Source organism: Lynx rufus, unplaced genomic scaffold (assembly GCF_022079265.1).
Source record: "Lynx rufus isolate CCGP_SWC_20201006 ecotype Redwood Valley unplaced genomic scaffold, mLynRuf1.p SCAF_1, whole genome shotgun sequence".
In the NCBI taxonomy this organism is placed as follows: Eukaryota; Metazoa; Chordata; class Mammalia; order Carnivora; family Felidae; genus Lynx; species Lynx rufus.
In genome coordinates this window covers 143,660,842-143,678,998 of record NW_025814823.1, presented here as the reverse complement: position 1 = coordinate 143,678,998, position 18,157 = coordinate 143,660,842, and the positions used below count along the sequence as shown (strand labels likewise).

The 18,157-nt window shown below is 38.4% G+C and overlaps 1 protein-coding gene across 1 annotated transcript in view; it reads right to left on the bottom strand.

Annotated features, from left to right (window-relative positions):
• CMYA5 (cardiomyopathy associated 5) overlaps positions 1-18,157 on the bottom strand; it is an 89,451-nt gene that overhangs the window by 45,555 nt on the left and 25,739 nt on the right. Inside the window, exons 2-3 of the mRNA XM_047070448.1 lie at positions 8,714-10,932; positions 108-8,125 (exon numbers count right to left, since the gene is read on the bottom strand). Of these exons, the coding sequence (XP_046926404.1) occupies positions 108-8,125; positions 8,714-10,932 (10,237 nt within the window). The remainder of the gene's footprint in view (positions 1-107; positions 8,126-8,713; positions 10,933-18,157) is intronic.

The window sequence follows — 18,157 nt, the reverse complement described above, 5'->3', positions numbered from 1 at the left end:
TAAATATGAATATATTAAATATTGGTCATTTTTTAAATTGAGAAAATGTTAATTAAAACAAGTGTATATGTATTGTCATGTACTTATAAGCTTTAACATCTCTTTACCTTTACAGCACTTATAGCTGTATCAAGTGTTGCAACCTCGTGGTCTTTGTGGGCACCAAACATCTTGTCAACAGCAGAAATCGGGCTTCTGCAAGTGTAACAGTACGTGTCGATCTGGGACTTTTTCAGTTCCTTTTGTTCCTTCTCAGTTGCTAACTCTGATGATAATTGTTCTTGTTCTGTCCTCTCCCTACCCAACTCCTTCTGTTCAGCAGACGTACTTTGTTCTACCTCACTCACAAATTCATTTTCACTGATGTGTTCGAAGGATTCCTTTCCTTGAGATAACACATCTTCAGGTGTGGATTCTGAATATAGTTCCTCTGATAAAGTGTCTTGAACAACCATTTCATAATTCAGGGATTCAGCAAATTCATACTCATCCTGAACAGGGCTATGGCGGAGCCTGTCTTCACTTGGCTCAGGCGGGACTATTACTTTAGATTCTTGCAGTGTTTCTTGAACACAAGTTACGCCAGACGCAAATTCTTCCTCTGGGAAGGACACCTGTACTGGGACATTCAGACTGACTTCTGGACTTGCATTTTCTGCTTCATTACTCTGACTGTTTGTTTCATCTACTCTCTCCAGGACATGATGGGTGTCTTCAAATGGAATCGCATAGCTTACCTTCTGGGTAACCACTGTGACTTCTTCAGTGATGGGAACTTTTCCATGCATAGCTTCATTGTCAAGAGGCCCCACATAGCCTACTGATTCTCCTTCCCTATACATAGCTTTCTGTTCCTCTTCCAGACTCTTCTCCCCCAAAATAGTTCCAAACCTCCCCCAAATTTCCCCTTCTGCAGCTACTGGTTGGTATGAATCATCCTTACCAACTGCTTTTTCTTCCAGACCTTGGCCTTGGTCCTTTTGAGTTACAGATGTGTCATGGAGAATGTCATCTTTTAGTATATACTTCTCAAAATATATTCCTGTTCCATCATCAGTGTCAGAGTTCCTGCTTGGAAATGATGCCTCAGAATTCACACTGTCACCTTCAGAAGCTGTCTCCCCTTCCTTCTTTTTCTCCCCAACTGCTTCTTCATACAGATCCTTGTATAAAAATGCGAGTGCAGGTGGCTCCTCCAGAAGTTCAGGATTAATGGCTTTAGTGGTGGTAGGAAATATCTGGGTTCGTGACAAAACTCCTTCTTCTGCACCAAATAATGGCATCCCAGGTGCCTTTAAGTCCACATCTCTATTTATGCTCTTTGGAACATCTCTGTCAGCTGATTGCTGGATATCCAAATGCTTCCGGGTCTCTGGGTGAGATAATTTGCTGTCGTCCTTTTCCATCCCATAGAAGCTTTCATCTAACTTCAGCAAGTCATATTCATGTTCCAGGGCACTTTCCTCTGAACCTTCTGGGAAAGAGACAGTATCTTCTGTAACCTGCTTTGAGAGTTCCACTTCAACATTTAATTTCCATGGAGCTTTCTGTTTTTCTGGGTCTGGGGAGATGTTATAATCAATCAATGTATATTTTTCAAAATAATCTTCTTCACTAGGAGCTGCGGGCTGATTAAAGGTGAAATCATCAGTTTCTGAATAGGTGGGCATCTCCCCTTCTGTGTTAAAAGATGCCTTTTGTTTATTTTCTTGCAATGATATAACTTGATCAGAATCTTCTAACTTACTCTTTAATGTTTTATGGCAAGAGACTGCCTCACTATTGTCATGAAGAGATATTGTTTTAAATGAAGTCTTCTCTTTCAAATATTCTAATTTATCTTCCATTTGTTCACTTTCTTCCTGATCAACAGAAGAAATAAATGCAGAAGCATGAATATTCAATATCTCGCAGCCTTCAGAAATAATACTGAAGGCACTCTTTTGATCTTCTGAAAGTCCAGCTGGCTTGCTAGTCATTGTAAATTCTTCATCTTTTACATACGTGTCTTCAGGTTCCTTGGATATTTCTCTAGAAGAAACCATTTTATCAGCATCAATTGATGATGCATCCTTTATAAATCGAGCATAGTTGCTGCTCACTGAAGAGCTTGGTTCATTTACATGGGCATCTTCCACAGCCTCCAAGTGGTGATTTGAAGCAACAACAGATTGTTTAGTCCTTTCAGATGTTAGATCTTTAGATGTTTGAATAGTATGGACTGTATGCCTATCTGGAGTCAATTCTGACCATGGCATTTCTTGTTTCTTCACTGTATCAATTTCTGGATAAGTTCTAGAAACAAGTGTTTGTGATTTCGCAGATGACAACAAAGATGGTGGGGTTTCTAAGCTCATTGTTTCATCAAAAGGATGATCTAAAATCCTTTCAGATTCTTTAGATGGAGATCCTTGTTTCATACTTTCTTTTGTAATATCTATTGAAACACCTTCTGATGGCTCTGACACTATAACCTGTTCCTTTTCTTCACTGTGACTTGCCACCTCCCTGCTTGACTTTTCCAATATCAGATTTCCTTCCTTAGGTACAGACTGCTTATCTATTTCTTCATGATAAGAAAGATCCACTGGAAGGAAAGTCTTGGTTTTTTCCACCAAAACTTTACTTTCTTCTTTTGGATGTGGTTGAGTTCCTACTGCCCTTGTGTCTCTGATTTCTGGGTGAGCCTCCAAGAGCACAGTTTCTGATTTTTCAGTAACTGATAGAGTTTTAACTAATGAAAGTGGTTGAGTTTCACCTGAAGAATGACTTAAAGAGATATCTGATTCTTCAGGCATAGACCTGGCTACATTCAAGGAATAAGGTTGAATTTCCTGCCACTTTCTTCCTTCTAAAAATGCTTGTGACTGCTTTTGTTTTTCATCTTTCTCCTCCTCCATAATTGTGTATCTTTCTTTGTGGTCTTCATTTTGAGAGACTTGCTGAAGCACAGCTGTGGTTTTTGATTCTTCCAACTTAATAGGGCTAGATCCACGTGCAATTTGTGCCTTCCCCATTTCATTATCTCTAAATTCTAATGGGGCCATAGTTTCTTGCTTTTCTGCCAGCACCTTCTTTTCTGCCAAGGAATGTGATCTGGTTTCCAAGTTACCTTTCTCCTCAGTTGGGCTAACAGACCTGAGTTTCATTTCCTCTTCATAAATTTTCAAGGAAGCAGGTTTTTGCGTATCTTTCTTCGGTCTGTCTTTACCCAGATCAATTAAACTGCGTTCAGATTCTTCTACTGGCAAAATTATTGTCTCTGGCTTCTCTGATTCCTTCATGATATTTTTACTTGTGAAGCTAGATGAAGCTGATTTTGGCTGTTGTGGCACGTTATCCACTGCATCAAATGAAAAACATAATGTTTCTTTTTGATCACTTCTTGGCTCTTCCTTAAGAATAGAAATATTCCATTTAGATGGAGCAGAAATTTCTGGCTTCTGGGCTCTTTTACTATCAGCGACGAGAAGAGGAACAGCATTTTGTGCTTCTTCCACCATGGATTTCTCACCCATGGGAGAATAAGATTGAATTTCAAGACGTTCCTCACCATCAGCAGAAGTAACTACCGAGTTTAAATCCATTTCTTCTGAATACGCTAGGATTTCTTTTTTCCCATAATCTTCACTAGACACCTCAAGGTTGGATTGGGGCTGTTGTAAAACTTCTACATTTGATAAAAATGTAGTTTTTTCTTTAAAGTCTTGGCTTTCACCAGATTTAACTAAAGTACCTCTGGATTTTTCAGCAGGTTTAAGTTTTGTCTCTGGTAACAGATGATCAGTTGGCGTCTTGGTTGCATTAAAGTCAGCTGGAGCTGCTCCTTCAGACTTCAGTGTCGCAGGCACTGCTTTTTCTACAGATGGACTTGGCTGAGTTTCTAAATCTTTTTCAGCAACTCTGTCATCTGGAGTCCTTGATCCAAAAAACAAACTGGACATCCATGATAAGATTCCTTTCTTTCCCTTCTCCTCAGAAAGGCCTCGCTCAACTGCCTTTGGCTGCTTAGGCAATTTTTGTGTTGCCTCAGATGGCTCTGCAGATTGAGGTTCTTCATTTTCTTGGATCGAAGAGAGGAGTTTTACTGGTGTGGGTGTTTTCACTTCAGGTGCTGGTTTCCCTCTCTCATTAACATCTAAAACCTTTGACTGAATCGTTTTTTCTTTTTCTAATGACTTCTCTCCAGGTAAAGAAGATATACTCCTGTGCGCTTCTTTTTCACTGTCCAATGCAGATTCTGCATCTTCTGCTAGGAAAGGGGCTGCTTTGGAGGGAGAGGGAATGGTTTCTGATTTGATCAGTTCCACTGATGGGCCAGACACTCCTTTCTGGAGGATTCTTTCGGAAGGTAGGTTGATTTCTTCCTGGCTGCCTTCTTTGCAAGGCCTGGACAATTCTGCGTTTGCTTTTTCCACTGTCAAACTTTCACTCCCCATGAAAGAAAAGATCTGCTTCCTCTCTGCTTCGTTTCTCTCTACACTTCCAGTTGGAACTAAAGATTTTGGTTTGGGGGCCAGCTTTGTTTCTTCCGAAGAGTAAGTTTTAGTTGATAAGGTGTCTATGTCACCACTGAAGGTACTGAGAGTAGATACTGGCTCTTGTAATGATACAGGCGATACTTCAGCAGAATGTGGCAGAACCTGCTTTTTGGTTTCACATGTGTGGTCTTTATCTGGCACAACAGTCTTAAGCTGTCCTGTCATCAAATCATTACTGCCAGAGGAACCCTGCTGCACAGATCCTGATATTCTTTCTTCATGTTGACTTGCCAGATCCCTTTCTGGCTTTTCTAGTATCCAGCTTTTATCCTTTGGAAAAATAAGGGCCTCTTTCACTTGTGTTTCTTTAACGTCTTCAGGCTCATTTGTTGTAAGTGATTTTGATTCTTCCAAAGGCAAATTCTCTTTCAGAAATAAAAATTGTTTAACTCCCAGATCTTGTTTATCTGCAAAAGATGTGCTTATATCAGGTAATTTAACAGCTTGTTCTGAATGAAGTGCTTTTCCTGGCTTCTCTTTTTCTACAAGGAGGTCAGAAGAAACAATCTTAGATGGATCTGTTATACTCTGGGGCACACGGAATGAATTTGGTTGGTCTGTTTGTTCATTTAATTTTGTTTCAATATGTCCTATCACCTGTGTCTTCAAATTTCCTGTTGACAGTAATGGGTTTATTTCCTGTTTTTCTCCCTCTTTAATGTCGGCTGAATGGTTCAATTTCTCTGATGATGGTTTTAAAGAAAAAGAAAGTGGCTGAAGCTCTTTTGAGCTGTCTCCTTCAACTAGAGGGTCCAATGCTTCCTTTGATCCTAAGCTGACTACCTTGGGAGAGAAAGATTTAAGTTCTCGAATCTGTGGTTCCTCCCTAAGGTATGATGAAACCTCTGGAATTTCAGGGTCGACTGTAGCTGACACATGACGTTCCCTGTTCTCTTCTTTTCCTTCTCCTCTACTCCTAAGTTCAGTGAGGCTCTTTTCTAAGACAGAATCCCCTGTTTTGGTTATGGGAGATTTTATGTGTTTTGTATCTATGGATCCATCTTGCCCACCTAAACTATGAATGACTTCTGACCCAGTGCTCAGTAATTCTGATACTTGGTATGGCTTGTCTTTCTTTTCAGGTTCCAAAGAGAGCTCTGCCAGAACAAGATCTTGTCTTTCTGATGGGAAATTTCCCCGCGCTGTAGAAGATGGCTCTTCTGCCTCTTTGTTCTTATCATCTCCAAGGGTTGGAGTTAAGTCTTCTGATGCTAAATTTTCCAATGCAGGAGAACTTTTTATTTCCTCATTTTTGCATTCTGGGGATGTCTGTTTGGGTGCAGGTGACATGTTTTGTGAGGAAAAAAGTTTGGTTTCTTTTTCCTTTACCTCACTACCTTCGTTGAGCAAAAGCACATGTTCAGGCCCTGACACTTCTGAGGCAGACAGAGAATTCTTTTTCTCTGGTAAAACCAGTTGTTCAGAGTCCAGGACTGTAGAAAATGAAACACCTTGTTCATTTTCCACCCTCTCTTCTTTAGTTACATCTGAATGTTGACAAGACAATGCTTTTGTTATTGGCAACCCAGGTTTAACTTCTTCAGTTTCTACCTTGGACAAAGAATGCACTGGTACAGAGGATATTCCTGCAGGTGAATCAAGTCTAATTTCTTTCTCTGCTTCTGACCAAGCTGGACGTTCAGATGTAGCCGTTTCAGTAGAAGAACTAATTTTCAGTGCTACCTTTTCTTCTTTAAGAAGTGGATGTTCATCTGTCGACGTCACCCGTGGTGGCAAATCACTTCCTAATTCACTCTTTTCTACTTTTGTTAAGACTGGATGTTCTAGAGGGGTGGTAAAAGAGAAATCTGTTGGGGTTTCTTCTTTTGCTAACTTAGTTAAGCCTGAGTCATGCTTAGTTACAGATGTTGTGGTTAATGAACAACTAGGTTCAATTTCTTTCTTTATTTCTTCCGGAAATTCTGGTGCAGGTGGTTCATGTTCAGTTCCCTTTTGCACTCCTGGTGGAGCTGAATGCAGCACTCTAGATGTATCAGTTATTTTAGAGTCATGTTTCACTTGTGTTTTCACTGCTGATAAAATCTCAGGTCCAGATAAAGATGTGTCCTTTAGAGGTGAATATGGTTTTATTACTTCAGGTTCGTTCTCTGACAACATTCTCTGTTCTAGTTCAGATGTCACAGTTGGAGCTAAATTAGGTTTCACATCCTTCTTTGGCTCATCTACCAAGTCAGGAAGAACTGAATATTTCATCCCAGACCCTAGAACATTTGGAGGCTGAGGCTCCATTTCTTGATCCCGTGATACATGTGCTGTAGCTTCTTGAGAATCAGGCACAATTTCTTCCTTACTTTTAACTTTTAACAAAGCCATCTGTTCATTTGCAGCTTTTGGAGTGAGTGAAGTTTTGAGTTCTTGTTCCTCCTTAAGTGCATGAACTGAATCAGGTGAAGCTGAATATTGAGATGAACACACAACAGTTTTGGTGTCTTCCTTTACCGTAAATGATTGTTCAGGTAAAGAAACTGGTCTTGCAGCTACTGATGAAATAGTCTGAATTTCTCCCTTATCCATTTCACTGGTTAAATATGATGGAATCAAGTCCTCAGAGTCAGGTTCTAAAAATGCTCGAGTTATCTGCTCCTGTGCCAAAATGAGATATTCAGATACAGGTCTTGAGATTGTTTGAGCATCTGGCTGAACTTCTGTGATCTCTCTTTTATTTGCTGAAGGTGGCAAACTCGAGTCTTCAGGTGCAGACAGTGAAGGGGAAGGTTTGGCTTGTTGCTTCTGTGATGAACTGAGGTGCTCAGGTACAGGTGTAGCAGCTGTTGGTGCAATATCTTCCTCACCCGCTTCTGAAAAGCAAGAGTATCCTGAGGCAGATATTGTAGTTACCAGTGAATCATGCTCAAATTCATTTTTCTTTGTTTCTGGGATTCTATATGGTGGAATTGAAACTTGTGATGCTGAGTCTGGAGAGAAAAGTTCAACCTCAGTGTCTTCATCTGACAAAATAGTGTGTTCAGATGGTGATGTTAAACATATTGGAGAATCACATTCAAATTCTCTTTTCTCTATTTCCTGAGTTGCATAGGGTGAAAATGAGAATTCTGACACAAATGCTGAGTCTGGAGAAAAGGGTCCAATGTCTTCTTGCTCTTCTTCTGAGAAATTCGTGGGTGAGGAGACCCCTTTTAGATTTAAAGGGGATATCTGGATAATTTCTTCCTCCTGTGATTCGGGTGTTGCATATGGTGGTACTGAAACTTCAGAAGTTGCGGTGGAAGAGGGTGTGTATCGCTCAATTTCTACTGTCTCTTCTGATAGGACAGCATGTTCAGATGGAGTGGCTGAAAGTGGTGGGGACTGGCATTCAGAAGTTTGCTCAGTTGTGGATGGTAGGAGAGAGTGTTCAGACACAGAGGCCACATCTGGGGAATACAATCCAGTGTCTTCCTTCTTTTCTTCTGACAAAATCATGTGCTCAGAAACACCTTTTGATTTTAATGGGGACACATCATCAATTATTTTCTTTGGGGATTCCTGCATTGCATTTGATGGAACTGCATATTGGGAAGTCAATGTTGAATCTGGTGTGAAACACTCACTTCCTAGGTCCTCTTCTGACAGGACCGCCTGTTCCAGTGTAGCAACTGAAAACAGTGGGGACTGGCATTCAGAAGTTTGCTCGGTTATGGATGGTGGAAGAGAGTGTTCAGATACAGAGGCCACATCTGGGGAATATGGCCCAGTGTCTTCCTTTTCTTCTGACAAAATCATGTGCTCAGAAACACCTTTTGATTTTAATGGGGACACATCATCAATTATTTTCTTTGGGGATTCCTGCATTGCATTTGATGGAACTGCATATTGGGAAGTCAATGTTGAATCTGGTGTGAAACGCTTACTTCCTAGGTCCTCTTCAGACACGACCGCCTGTTCCAGTGTAGCAGTTGAAAACAGTGGGGACTGGCATTCAGAAGTTTGCTCGGTCATGGATGGTGGAAGAGAGTGTTCAGATACAGAGGCCACATCTGGGGAATATGGCCCAGTGACTTCCTTTTCTTCTGACAAAATCATGCGCTCAGAAACATGTCTTGATTTTAATGGGGACACAACATCAATTATTTTCTTTGGGGATTCCTGCATTGCATTTGATGGAACTGCATATTGGGAACTCAATGTTGAATCCAGTGTGAAACACTCACTTCCTAGGTCCTCTTCTGACAGGACTGCCTGTTCCAGTGTAGCAGTTGAAAACAGTGGGGACTGGCATTCAGAAGTCTGCTCAGTTGTGGATGGTGGGAGAGAGTGTTCATATTCAGAGGCCACATCTGGGGAATATGGTCCTGTATCTTCCTTCTCTTCTGATAGAATCACATGCTCAGAAACACCTGTTGATTCTAATGGGGGCTTATGGTCAATTGTTTTCTTCAGTGACTCTTTTGTTGCCTGTGATTGAGTTGAATATTCAGAAGCAGATGTGGAATCTGGTGTGTAATATCCACTTTCTGAAGCCTCTTCTCCAGACAGGACCACATGTTCTGAGATAGCTGCTGAAAACAGTGGGGACTGGCATTCAGAAGTCTTCTCAGTTGTGGATGGTGAGAGAGAGCGTTCAGACGCAGAGGCCAAAGGCTCAAATTCCTCATTCTCCTCTTCTGAAAAAACTGCATGTTCAGATATACCTTTCACAGTGGATGGAGTAACTGGCTCAACATCTTGCTTCTCTGGTTCATGGTTCAAATCCTGTGGGACTGAATATTCTGATACAAAGGCAGAATCAGTAGAAACAGACTCATTTTCCTCTCTTTCTTCCTCAGATGAAGCAACATATTCAGGTGTTGATGTTTTCAGCGATGGTAAAGTGATCTCCTCTTCTTTCCGTTCCACTTCAGGGGCCAAATATGATGGGAAGGGCTTCTCAGAAATAGATGGACTTTCTGGGTATTCAAGTTCTATGATCTCTTCTTCCACTAAATTAGAATCTTCAGACTCAGGGGTAGTAGCTATTGGTAGAGAAGTTTCTATTTCTTTCTTTGATTCCTCTAATACTGCAGGTTCAGAAAGAGAAATGGATGGCTCAGGCACATTTTCTTCCTCCACTCCTTTGACATCAAGATGAGGAGGGCTCCATTTTTCAGAGACTGGTTCTGCCCTTTCTGTTGAGGTCAGGTCCACCCCTTCTGTCTCTGGGCCAAAATCCTCCTGGATGGATGCTGCCAGACCTGGTAAACCTGTTACCCAAGAAACCTTTTCTGCCTCCAATGAAATGGAATGGTCAGCAGAATACACATCTTCCTTCTTTACCTCATCCACTGAAGGTGGTGAGACTGAAGAGTCATGCTCTGATGTCACAATTTCTTGTGAATCAGGCTCAAATTCTTCCTTTGCTCTTCCCAGGAACCCAGTTGTAGATGTATCAGGTGTAAGAGGGGAAGACTCCATTTCACGGAGTTTTGTTTCATCGCCTGGTTGTTGTGGCACTAACTGTGGAGGGCTGAGCTGTGTTTCTTGTTCTGCTGTGTCATTACTTGCATAAGAGGAAACTGTGTGCTTGGTGGCAGATGTGGCCTTTAGGGGAGAATCAACGTAAATTTTCTTTTCATCTTCATGACTGAATGAGGAGGTCGAGCACTCTGATCTTTTGGAGAGTACGCCTCTCCAGGGTGAAGCAAGCCCTTTTACTTTATCATCTTCTATGCTTGGGGCTACTAATTTGCCTGTTTTGGAAACTAAGTTAGAATCATGATTGCTCAAATCTGGCTCTAGACTAATGGATGCATCTTTCCCCCTCCTATAATGTATTTCTTTAATTACATAACCCTTTGGCAATGTTCCATAAAATTGTAGAGGAATTAATTCTTCTTTAACAGAATTAAACATCTTAATTTTATATTGTACTGTTCCTATGTAAACTGGCCTTAACACTAAGGGCTTGTGTTCTTTGTATATTGCCCCAGTAATAGGAGGTGTGTTTGAGGTGGTCTTCTTTTTTCTTATTTTATCATGAACGCCACTAGATGACTTCTCTTTCTGATTGTTTAGTACCTGGCTTTCTGAAATTAAAAGATTATCTTTTGTATTTGCTGGAACATCCTGAGATTCAAAAGAATTTCTCTTTTTGTTGCCTTTCCGACGCAATGATGGTGAGCCACGCTTTGACCTAGGTGTTCTTTTCCGAACCTTTTTAACTTCATCCACAATAAAGGAAACATTCCCTGGAGAAGAATTCATAGTTGACCCTTCCAGACTACATACACCAGAAGTCTGACTTTCTTCCGAGGCCCAAGGAGTAGAAGACCTGCTTGAATTGGTCTCCCAGGTTATTCCACTATCTTCCCGTTGAACTGTCACCATGGAAAAGGAGGGGTCATTTATGATACACTTCTGCTTGGTCTTGCCCTCTTCATCCTGGTCTGATAATCTAAAGTAAGTAATAATACTATTAATAATCACATGTATATTAATAATAAATAATAATATTAATTACATGTAGAAATAAGTAAATATCCTATTCTTACTAGGTGGATGGGCTAATGTGAAATTAAAGTATACAGATAAGTATTGCCATCTATATCAAAAATAAGGAGGTATACAAAATAAAATTTAAAACTCTAAGTCAGAATATGAAATATAATAACACATTTCAGGCTGGAATGATTCAGTTCACCACCTACCCTTATCAGGATTGCCCCCCTGACCTCCTGGGCTTACCCAGTCACTCAGGCTCACTCTTTGGGCGCAAGGACCTTCAAAATGGCACTTGCATCTGTGTCCTTTCTGTTACTACTATGACCACCCTGACCTTTATCATGTCATCCCTAGATTATTTCATTAGCTTCCTAACTGGTCAGCTGGTATAATGTTTACCTCTTACCCTCCCCATCCTCACCCTACCCTACTCCTCTTTCCACACCAACTTCACTAAAAATTTTCATCATCACACTGCTTGCTCAAAAGATATCAGTAGAGGGGGACCTGGGTGGCTCAGTCAATTAAGTGTCCAACTCTTGATTTCAGCTCAGGTCATGATCTTACAGTTTGTGGATTCAAGCCCCACATTGGGCTCTGCAATGATCATGCGGAGCCTGCTTGGATTCTCTCTCTCTCTCTCTCTCCCTCTCTCTGCCTGTGCTTGCTCTCTCGTGCCCTCTCTCTCTGTCTCTCAACTCTCTCTCTCTCTAAAAATAAATACATAAACTTTAAAAATATCAGTAAATTCCTCAGTAAATTTTTTTCTACCTGTAGAAAAAAAATTCAAAATACTTAACTCTTTGATCCCTAGCTGACATTATTTCCAAGTACCAACTGTTACCTTATTCATACCTGGTACATTTCTGTTTTAACTATATAATTTCCTGTCCAGTTAATATATTGTGTGGACACTGAGTATGAGCCATACAGGGAAAATATAGAGATACCCTAAAAAAACAGCCTGTGGGCGGCACTTTCCTCATCTGTGAGCCAGGGATCATAATAGAACCTACCTCTCGGGGCTGCTGTGAGGATTAAATTAGTTAATACACACGAAATGCTCAGGAAAAGTGCCTGGCATATAGTTAGTGCTCACTAAACACTATCTGTAATTAAGGCTTCTACACAATCATTGGACTAGAGACCTAGGGAGCCTTGGCAAGGTCATTTTCAACTGCTACAGGTGTTTGAAAAGGTGATCTCTTTGGACTGCTCTCATATGTCTCAAGACACAACTGGCTTTGGCTGCCCCTTCAATTGCCATTGGGCCCCTATCTCAGAGTCTGCAGTACTTTTCTCTGAAATTTTCTTATACCTTTTCCTTTCTGGTGCTCATGTTGTTCCTCCACTTAAATTCTCACTCTACCTTTTCTGCACACCTAAATTCTATCTCCTCTTCAAGGCTTATTTTAAAAACCTCCAGTGTTACTATTCCTGATCAATTCAGCGATCCTGTTTGCCAATACTTCATAAACATTAAGTTCAAGATTAAAACTCCAAGGGTTATATCCTTCTAGGAATATGGCTATAATTTGAGATAAACACAAACTACTGACTGACATATGCCTTTCTACAACAATAAAAACAAAAACAAAAACCTTTCTATACAAAAAGCCACTAAGTACAAGTATTAAATTGAGTCACTTTTTGAAAACATACACAGTTAGAATTTAGGTCCCTTACTAATAATTTTTAATCATCAGTCACTGCTTATGCCAGTGGTTCTTAACTCTGGATATATTTGAGAGTCACCTGTAGGAAGTTTTTTAAAAATACTGATGCCATCCTATACCCCTCCCGGCAGAGACTCTGATTTGACTTTACTAGGGTAGGGTCTCAGTTTTTCTGTGTTTTTAGGTTTTAAAAGCTTCCAAGTGACACCAGCCTAAAGCAGAGTTAAAAATCACCAGCCTACACAATCCTAACTATGAAATTTAAAGAGTACATGCCTTTCTCACTTACTTCGAACACTTCCTAATTTGTTAGGTGAGGCTGAGGGCCAAGACCATAAATTCTTGCTGTTACATTCTACCCTCCTTTCTTAAACCTCAGAGTTTCCCCAACAGTCTGCAGCAAAGGGTGTATGGACCGCTGAGATCCTGATTTCCCTAACTCTCATCACAGCTAGGCAGAACCCCTGCCCTGCTGGTCTTCAACAGCAAGAAGATTCATCCATTCATCCATTCATCCCAGTGCACTGTAAGTAATTTCACTCCCTATATATGCCATGAGTGCAAAGGGCTGGAAAGCAGTGGGAAGAACTACTTTCTCCATTTCCTTGGCAACTCTTCTCTCACTTATTTGCTTTGGTATAAAACCACTGAACTTAATTAGGAATTAACACTCTATGTTGGTTTTGGATTGAATCTTATTTTAAAATGTTTTTTTTTCAGGCTATTTACATACCTAATTAAAGTTATTCCTCAGAATTTTCAATTCCTTCTACCCCTTCTCCCTTCAGCTTTAAGAGAAGCAGGATGAAATTAAAAATTAAGGTTATGACATGCATCTGAGAAGTCAGCATTTTGAGACCCCATGACTATAGTAGTATTATAAAACCAATTATAAATTCAATTTAGAGTTAATTATTGATTGTAAATTTAATGTACTCAACTGGAGAAATTTTCATTACTAGCGAGGATGAGTTCACGGGTGCTTAGCAGAATACCCAAATGGTGATCCTAAGAAGACAGAGACCTACTGAGGTGAGTTCATTCATTCATTCATTTCTCACTTAACAAACTTTCGTTGGGTTTAAATACTAGGAATACAAATATAAAGACACAGAATCTTCTCTCAAGAAATTAAAAATCTAATAGGGAGACAGAACTAAACATGTTAACACAGTGTGATTAGTATTATTCTAGAAGACATGCAAGATATAATGACAATATAAAGAAGAGAAGACTTTACAAAGGAAAGATACTTGAGTTGGATTTTGAAGAATAAATAGGAGTTTGCCAAATGGATGAGGAGTGGAGGTGGTGTGAGGATGGAGAGGTTATTCCAGGAAAATGTCACAGAATATGCAAAATGTACATATGAATAAATCAGCCTGGCTCACTGAAAAACCCAAAAGTATTTTGGGATGTCTGGATTTTTGGAGAGAAGCAAAGGAATAGAAGAATGACAGAGCCAACAGGAATCAGAGAATGACTATATTAGCATGTGTAAAGCCAAAGCCCAAGTATTCACATTACACTCAGTCTAAAAAAATAATTTCCCTTAATAGAAGATAAATGGTCCGCATAGAGTTCAGAAATATATTTCTTGTTCAGGAACACAAGTGTTCTCATCTATGCAAAAACGTATACATCATCTTCTCATAGTTAATGGACATTGGCTATGAACATCATCTCATTCATTCTCCTCTGATTCTCACAACGTTCTCATTATTACCTGGCTTCCCATGTAGAAGACCGACACATCTCAATGACCTGTGTATGTAGCTCACTTACTTGTTACATTGAGCAAGGAGAAGGTTTACCAGGTCTGAGTTAGATCAAGAAAAATATACTTGAGGCCAGAGCTGAATGCCACAGTCTCCTCCTTCCTTTTGATAAGCTTTATCTGATTAAGGAAGTTTCCTTCTATTCCCATTTGTTAAGAGGTTTTTTTAAACAATGAATGAATGTTACATTTTATTAAGCAATTTTTTATACAGCTATGGAGATGACCATATCTTTTATTCTATTAATGTAAGGAATTATAATGATTGATTTCCAGATGTCAAGCCAACCTTGAATTCCTGAAATGATGACATGTGTTTGTGATGTATTATACTTTTTATATAATATTGGATTTTGTTTACTAATACTTCGTTTAGGAATTTTATTCCTGTGTTCATGAATAAGTGACCTGTAATCTCTTTTCTTACAGTGTGCTTGTCAGGTTTTCATATCAAGATTGTGCTGCCTCAAAAAACAAATTAGGAAATGTTCTCTCTTTCAGTATTCTCTGGAAAAATTTGTGGAAGATGGTATTATTTCTCCCTTGAGCATTTGGTAGAATTTATTGGTGAAGTCATCAGGGCCTGAAGTCTTCTTTGTGGTAAGGTTTTTAATTAATAATTTATTTAATAGTTTGTGTCTACCTGGAATTTCTGTTTATTTTTGTGTCCATTTTAGTAGGTTGTATTTTTCTAAGAATTGGCCTATGAACCTAAATTTTAAAAAGTCATTGGAGTTAAATTATTCATAACGGGGCACCTGGATGGCTGAGTCAGTTAAGTGTCTTGCCTTTGGGGCTCAGGTCATGATCTCACAGTTCGTGAGTTAGAGCACCAGGTCGTGCTCTGTGCTGTCAGTGCAGAGCCTGCTTGGGATTCTCTCTTTCCTTCTCTCTGCACCCCTCTTCTCTCTCTCTCTCAAGAATAAATAAATAAACCTTAAAAAATAAAAAAATAAAATGTCATCCATTTTTTTTCATAATTGATATTGGTTATTTCTATCTTCTCTCTTTTTTTTTCTTTATAAGAACAGCCAGAGGTTATTACTTAGTAATCTTTTTAAATAAAGTTTGGCTTTATTGATGTTTCCTATCTCATAAATGTCTGCTTTTTATTATTTCCTTTCTTTAACTTTTTTTTCTAATGTATTAACTGAAGGCTGTGTATTTCTCTTTCAAAAACGGTTTTGATGTATCACATAAAACATTGTATATATATTTTCATTATTATTAATCTCAAAATATTTTTGAATTTCCACTGTGATTTCTAATCTGACACAGTGATTATTTTAAAATATATTTCTCAATTTCAAAATACAGGGGGATTTCCTAGTTATTTTCTTGTTAGTGCTTTCTTTGCATTGCAGCCAAAGAATTTATTTTATATTAAGTTACACTTTAAAATTTGTTAAGAATTGTTTTATGGATATTTGGCCAAATTTTTGGGGTGGTTTTGTTTTTAATATTTGTGTGTTCTTGAAAAATGCATGTGTCCTGCAGTCTTTCAGCAACATTTTATATTGGTCCAGTAAGTATGACTTATTCATTGTCTTATTCAAATTTTTTATCTTTAGTGATGTTTTGTCTGTTTTTTTCTATTAGCTGAGAGAGATCTATTAAAATTTTATATTATAATTATGAATTTGTCTCTCTTTGTAGTTTATCAATATCTGATTTATATATTTAAAGCTATGTTATTAGATACAAATAAATTTAGAATAGTTATATCTTTCTGGAAATAGTAACTTTGAATCATAATGAAATGTTCCCTTTATCTGTAAATGATGATTTTTGCCTAGGGATGCTGTGATACTAATATAGTTGTACTTAGATATTAATAAAACTATACCAGCTTGGTTTTGATTAATTTTTACATGGTATATCTTTTTGCATTTTTACTTTTAGCCTTCCTATATCCTTATATTTTAGATGTGTCTCTTACCAGTAGCTCAAAGATTTTTTTTAAAATAAACTCTGACAATTTAAATGCAGCACTTAGTTCATTTAAACTTACTATAATTACCAACATAATTATCATATATTTGGGGTTAAGTCTTCTTTGTTTTCTATTTGCACTACCTATTCAATGTCCCTTTTTCTCTCCTTTCTTGCCTTATTTTCCTTTGAATATTTATTATTATTCCATTTTCCCTCTCTATCAGCTTGCCAGTTACATTTTACTATTCTTTTAGTGATTACCCTAGAGATTATAACATGCATCCTTGACTCATTAATGCCTAACACAAATTGGTATTTCTGTTTTGTCCAAAACAACACAAAGACTATAAACCAATTGAATTTCAATTTACATGCTATTGTAATTATATTTTAATTCTATAAATGTTTTTAAATCCTGTGTACATAACTTTACTATTATTTTAATTTGTTTAAGTTTATTTATTTGAGTGAGAGAGAGCACAAGCAGGGAAGGGGCAGAGAGAAGGAGAGAAAGAATCCCAAGCAGGCTCTGTGCCATTAGCACAGAGCCAGATGCAGGCCTCAAACTCACAAACTGTGAGATCATGACCTGAGGCGAGATCAAGAGTCAGATGTTCAACCAACTGTGCCACCCAGGAGCCCCTGCTTTATTATTATTTTAAAAGGTCGGTATTCATTTAGATTTACCTAGATACTGAATCTTTTTATTGTGTTTCATTCCTTTCTGCACCCCAAAATTCCATCTGGAATTACTTTCCTCCTCCCTGAAGAATTCCATTTAATATTTCCTTTAGTGTGAACCTGCTGGTGATAAATTCTCTTTATTCTTTTTTTTTTTTTTTTTAAGTCTTTTACACTTCCATTCTTGAAGAATATTTTTTTAGGGCATAAAATTCTAGATTGGCAGGTATTTTCTCTCAATACTTTAAAAATAGCATTCCACTGTCTTCTATCTTCCATTGTTTCATTGATAAATCAACTGTTAATGTAACTGCTTTTCTGAAGGTATTCTGGAGTACTTCTCCCTATCATCACTCTGCTATTTTAGGATCTTGTTGTTGTCTTTAGTTTTCAGAAGTTTTACTATCTTGTGCTTAGGAATCTTATCCTACTTGGAGTTTTTATGGCTTCTTGAATCTGTATATTGATGTCTTTCACCATTTTTGAGAAATTCTTAGCCATATTCTGTTCAAATATTACTTCTGTCCCTTGTCTCTCCTTTTTCTAATATTCCAATTTTTCATATATTACAATTTCTCATTGTGTCTTACCTGTGCTTCATTTGAATGTTTCTTTTACTCTATCATTCAGTACATTCATTCTGTCTTCAGCTATGTCTAAACTGCTACTAAAATCATCAAATATTTCGTTGTTATTGTATTTTTCACTTCTAGGGTTTCCATTCTTTTGTTTCCAGTCCTCTGACAAAGTTCTCAATCTTGTCTTTTATTTCCATGTCCACCTCTCCCTATAAATAAGTTAAGCATTACATAAGCATCACCCTCCCCCAGGAGCCCTTGTCTTCCTATAGCAGTCCAGCCAATGCCCTGAATAAGTAAGAATTTCTGTGGGATAAGTACTTGAAGGATTTGTGTATTCTGCTACTTCTCCATCTCTTTAAATTTTTCCCAATAAACCCTAATTTATATTTTCATTGTGTGACATATTAACCCCTTTGTATAGTGAGGAGGGGATATGATACCCCCTGAATTGTGTTTTGGTATGTTTGCTGGTAATATTCTCATATCTTGTTGTTAAATTGATGTATTTTCTAAATTTATTTTGTGTGT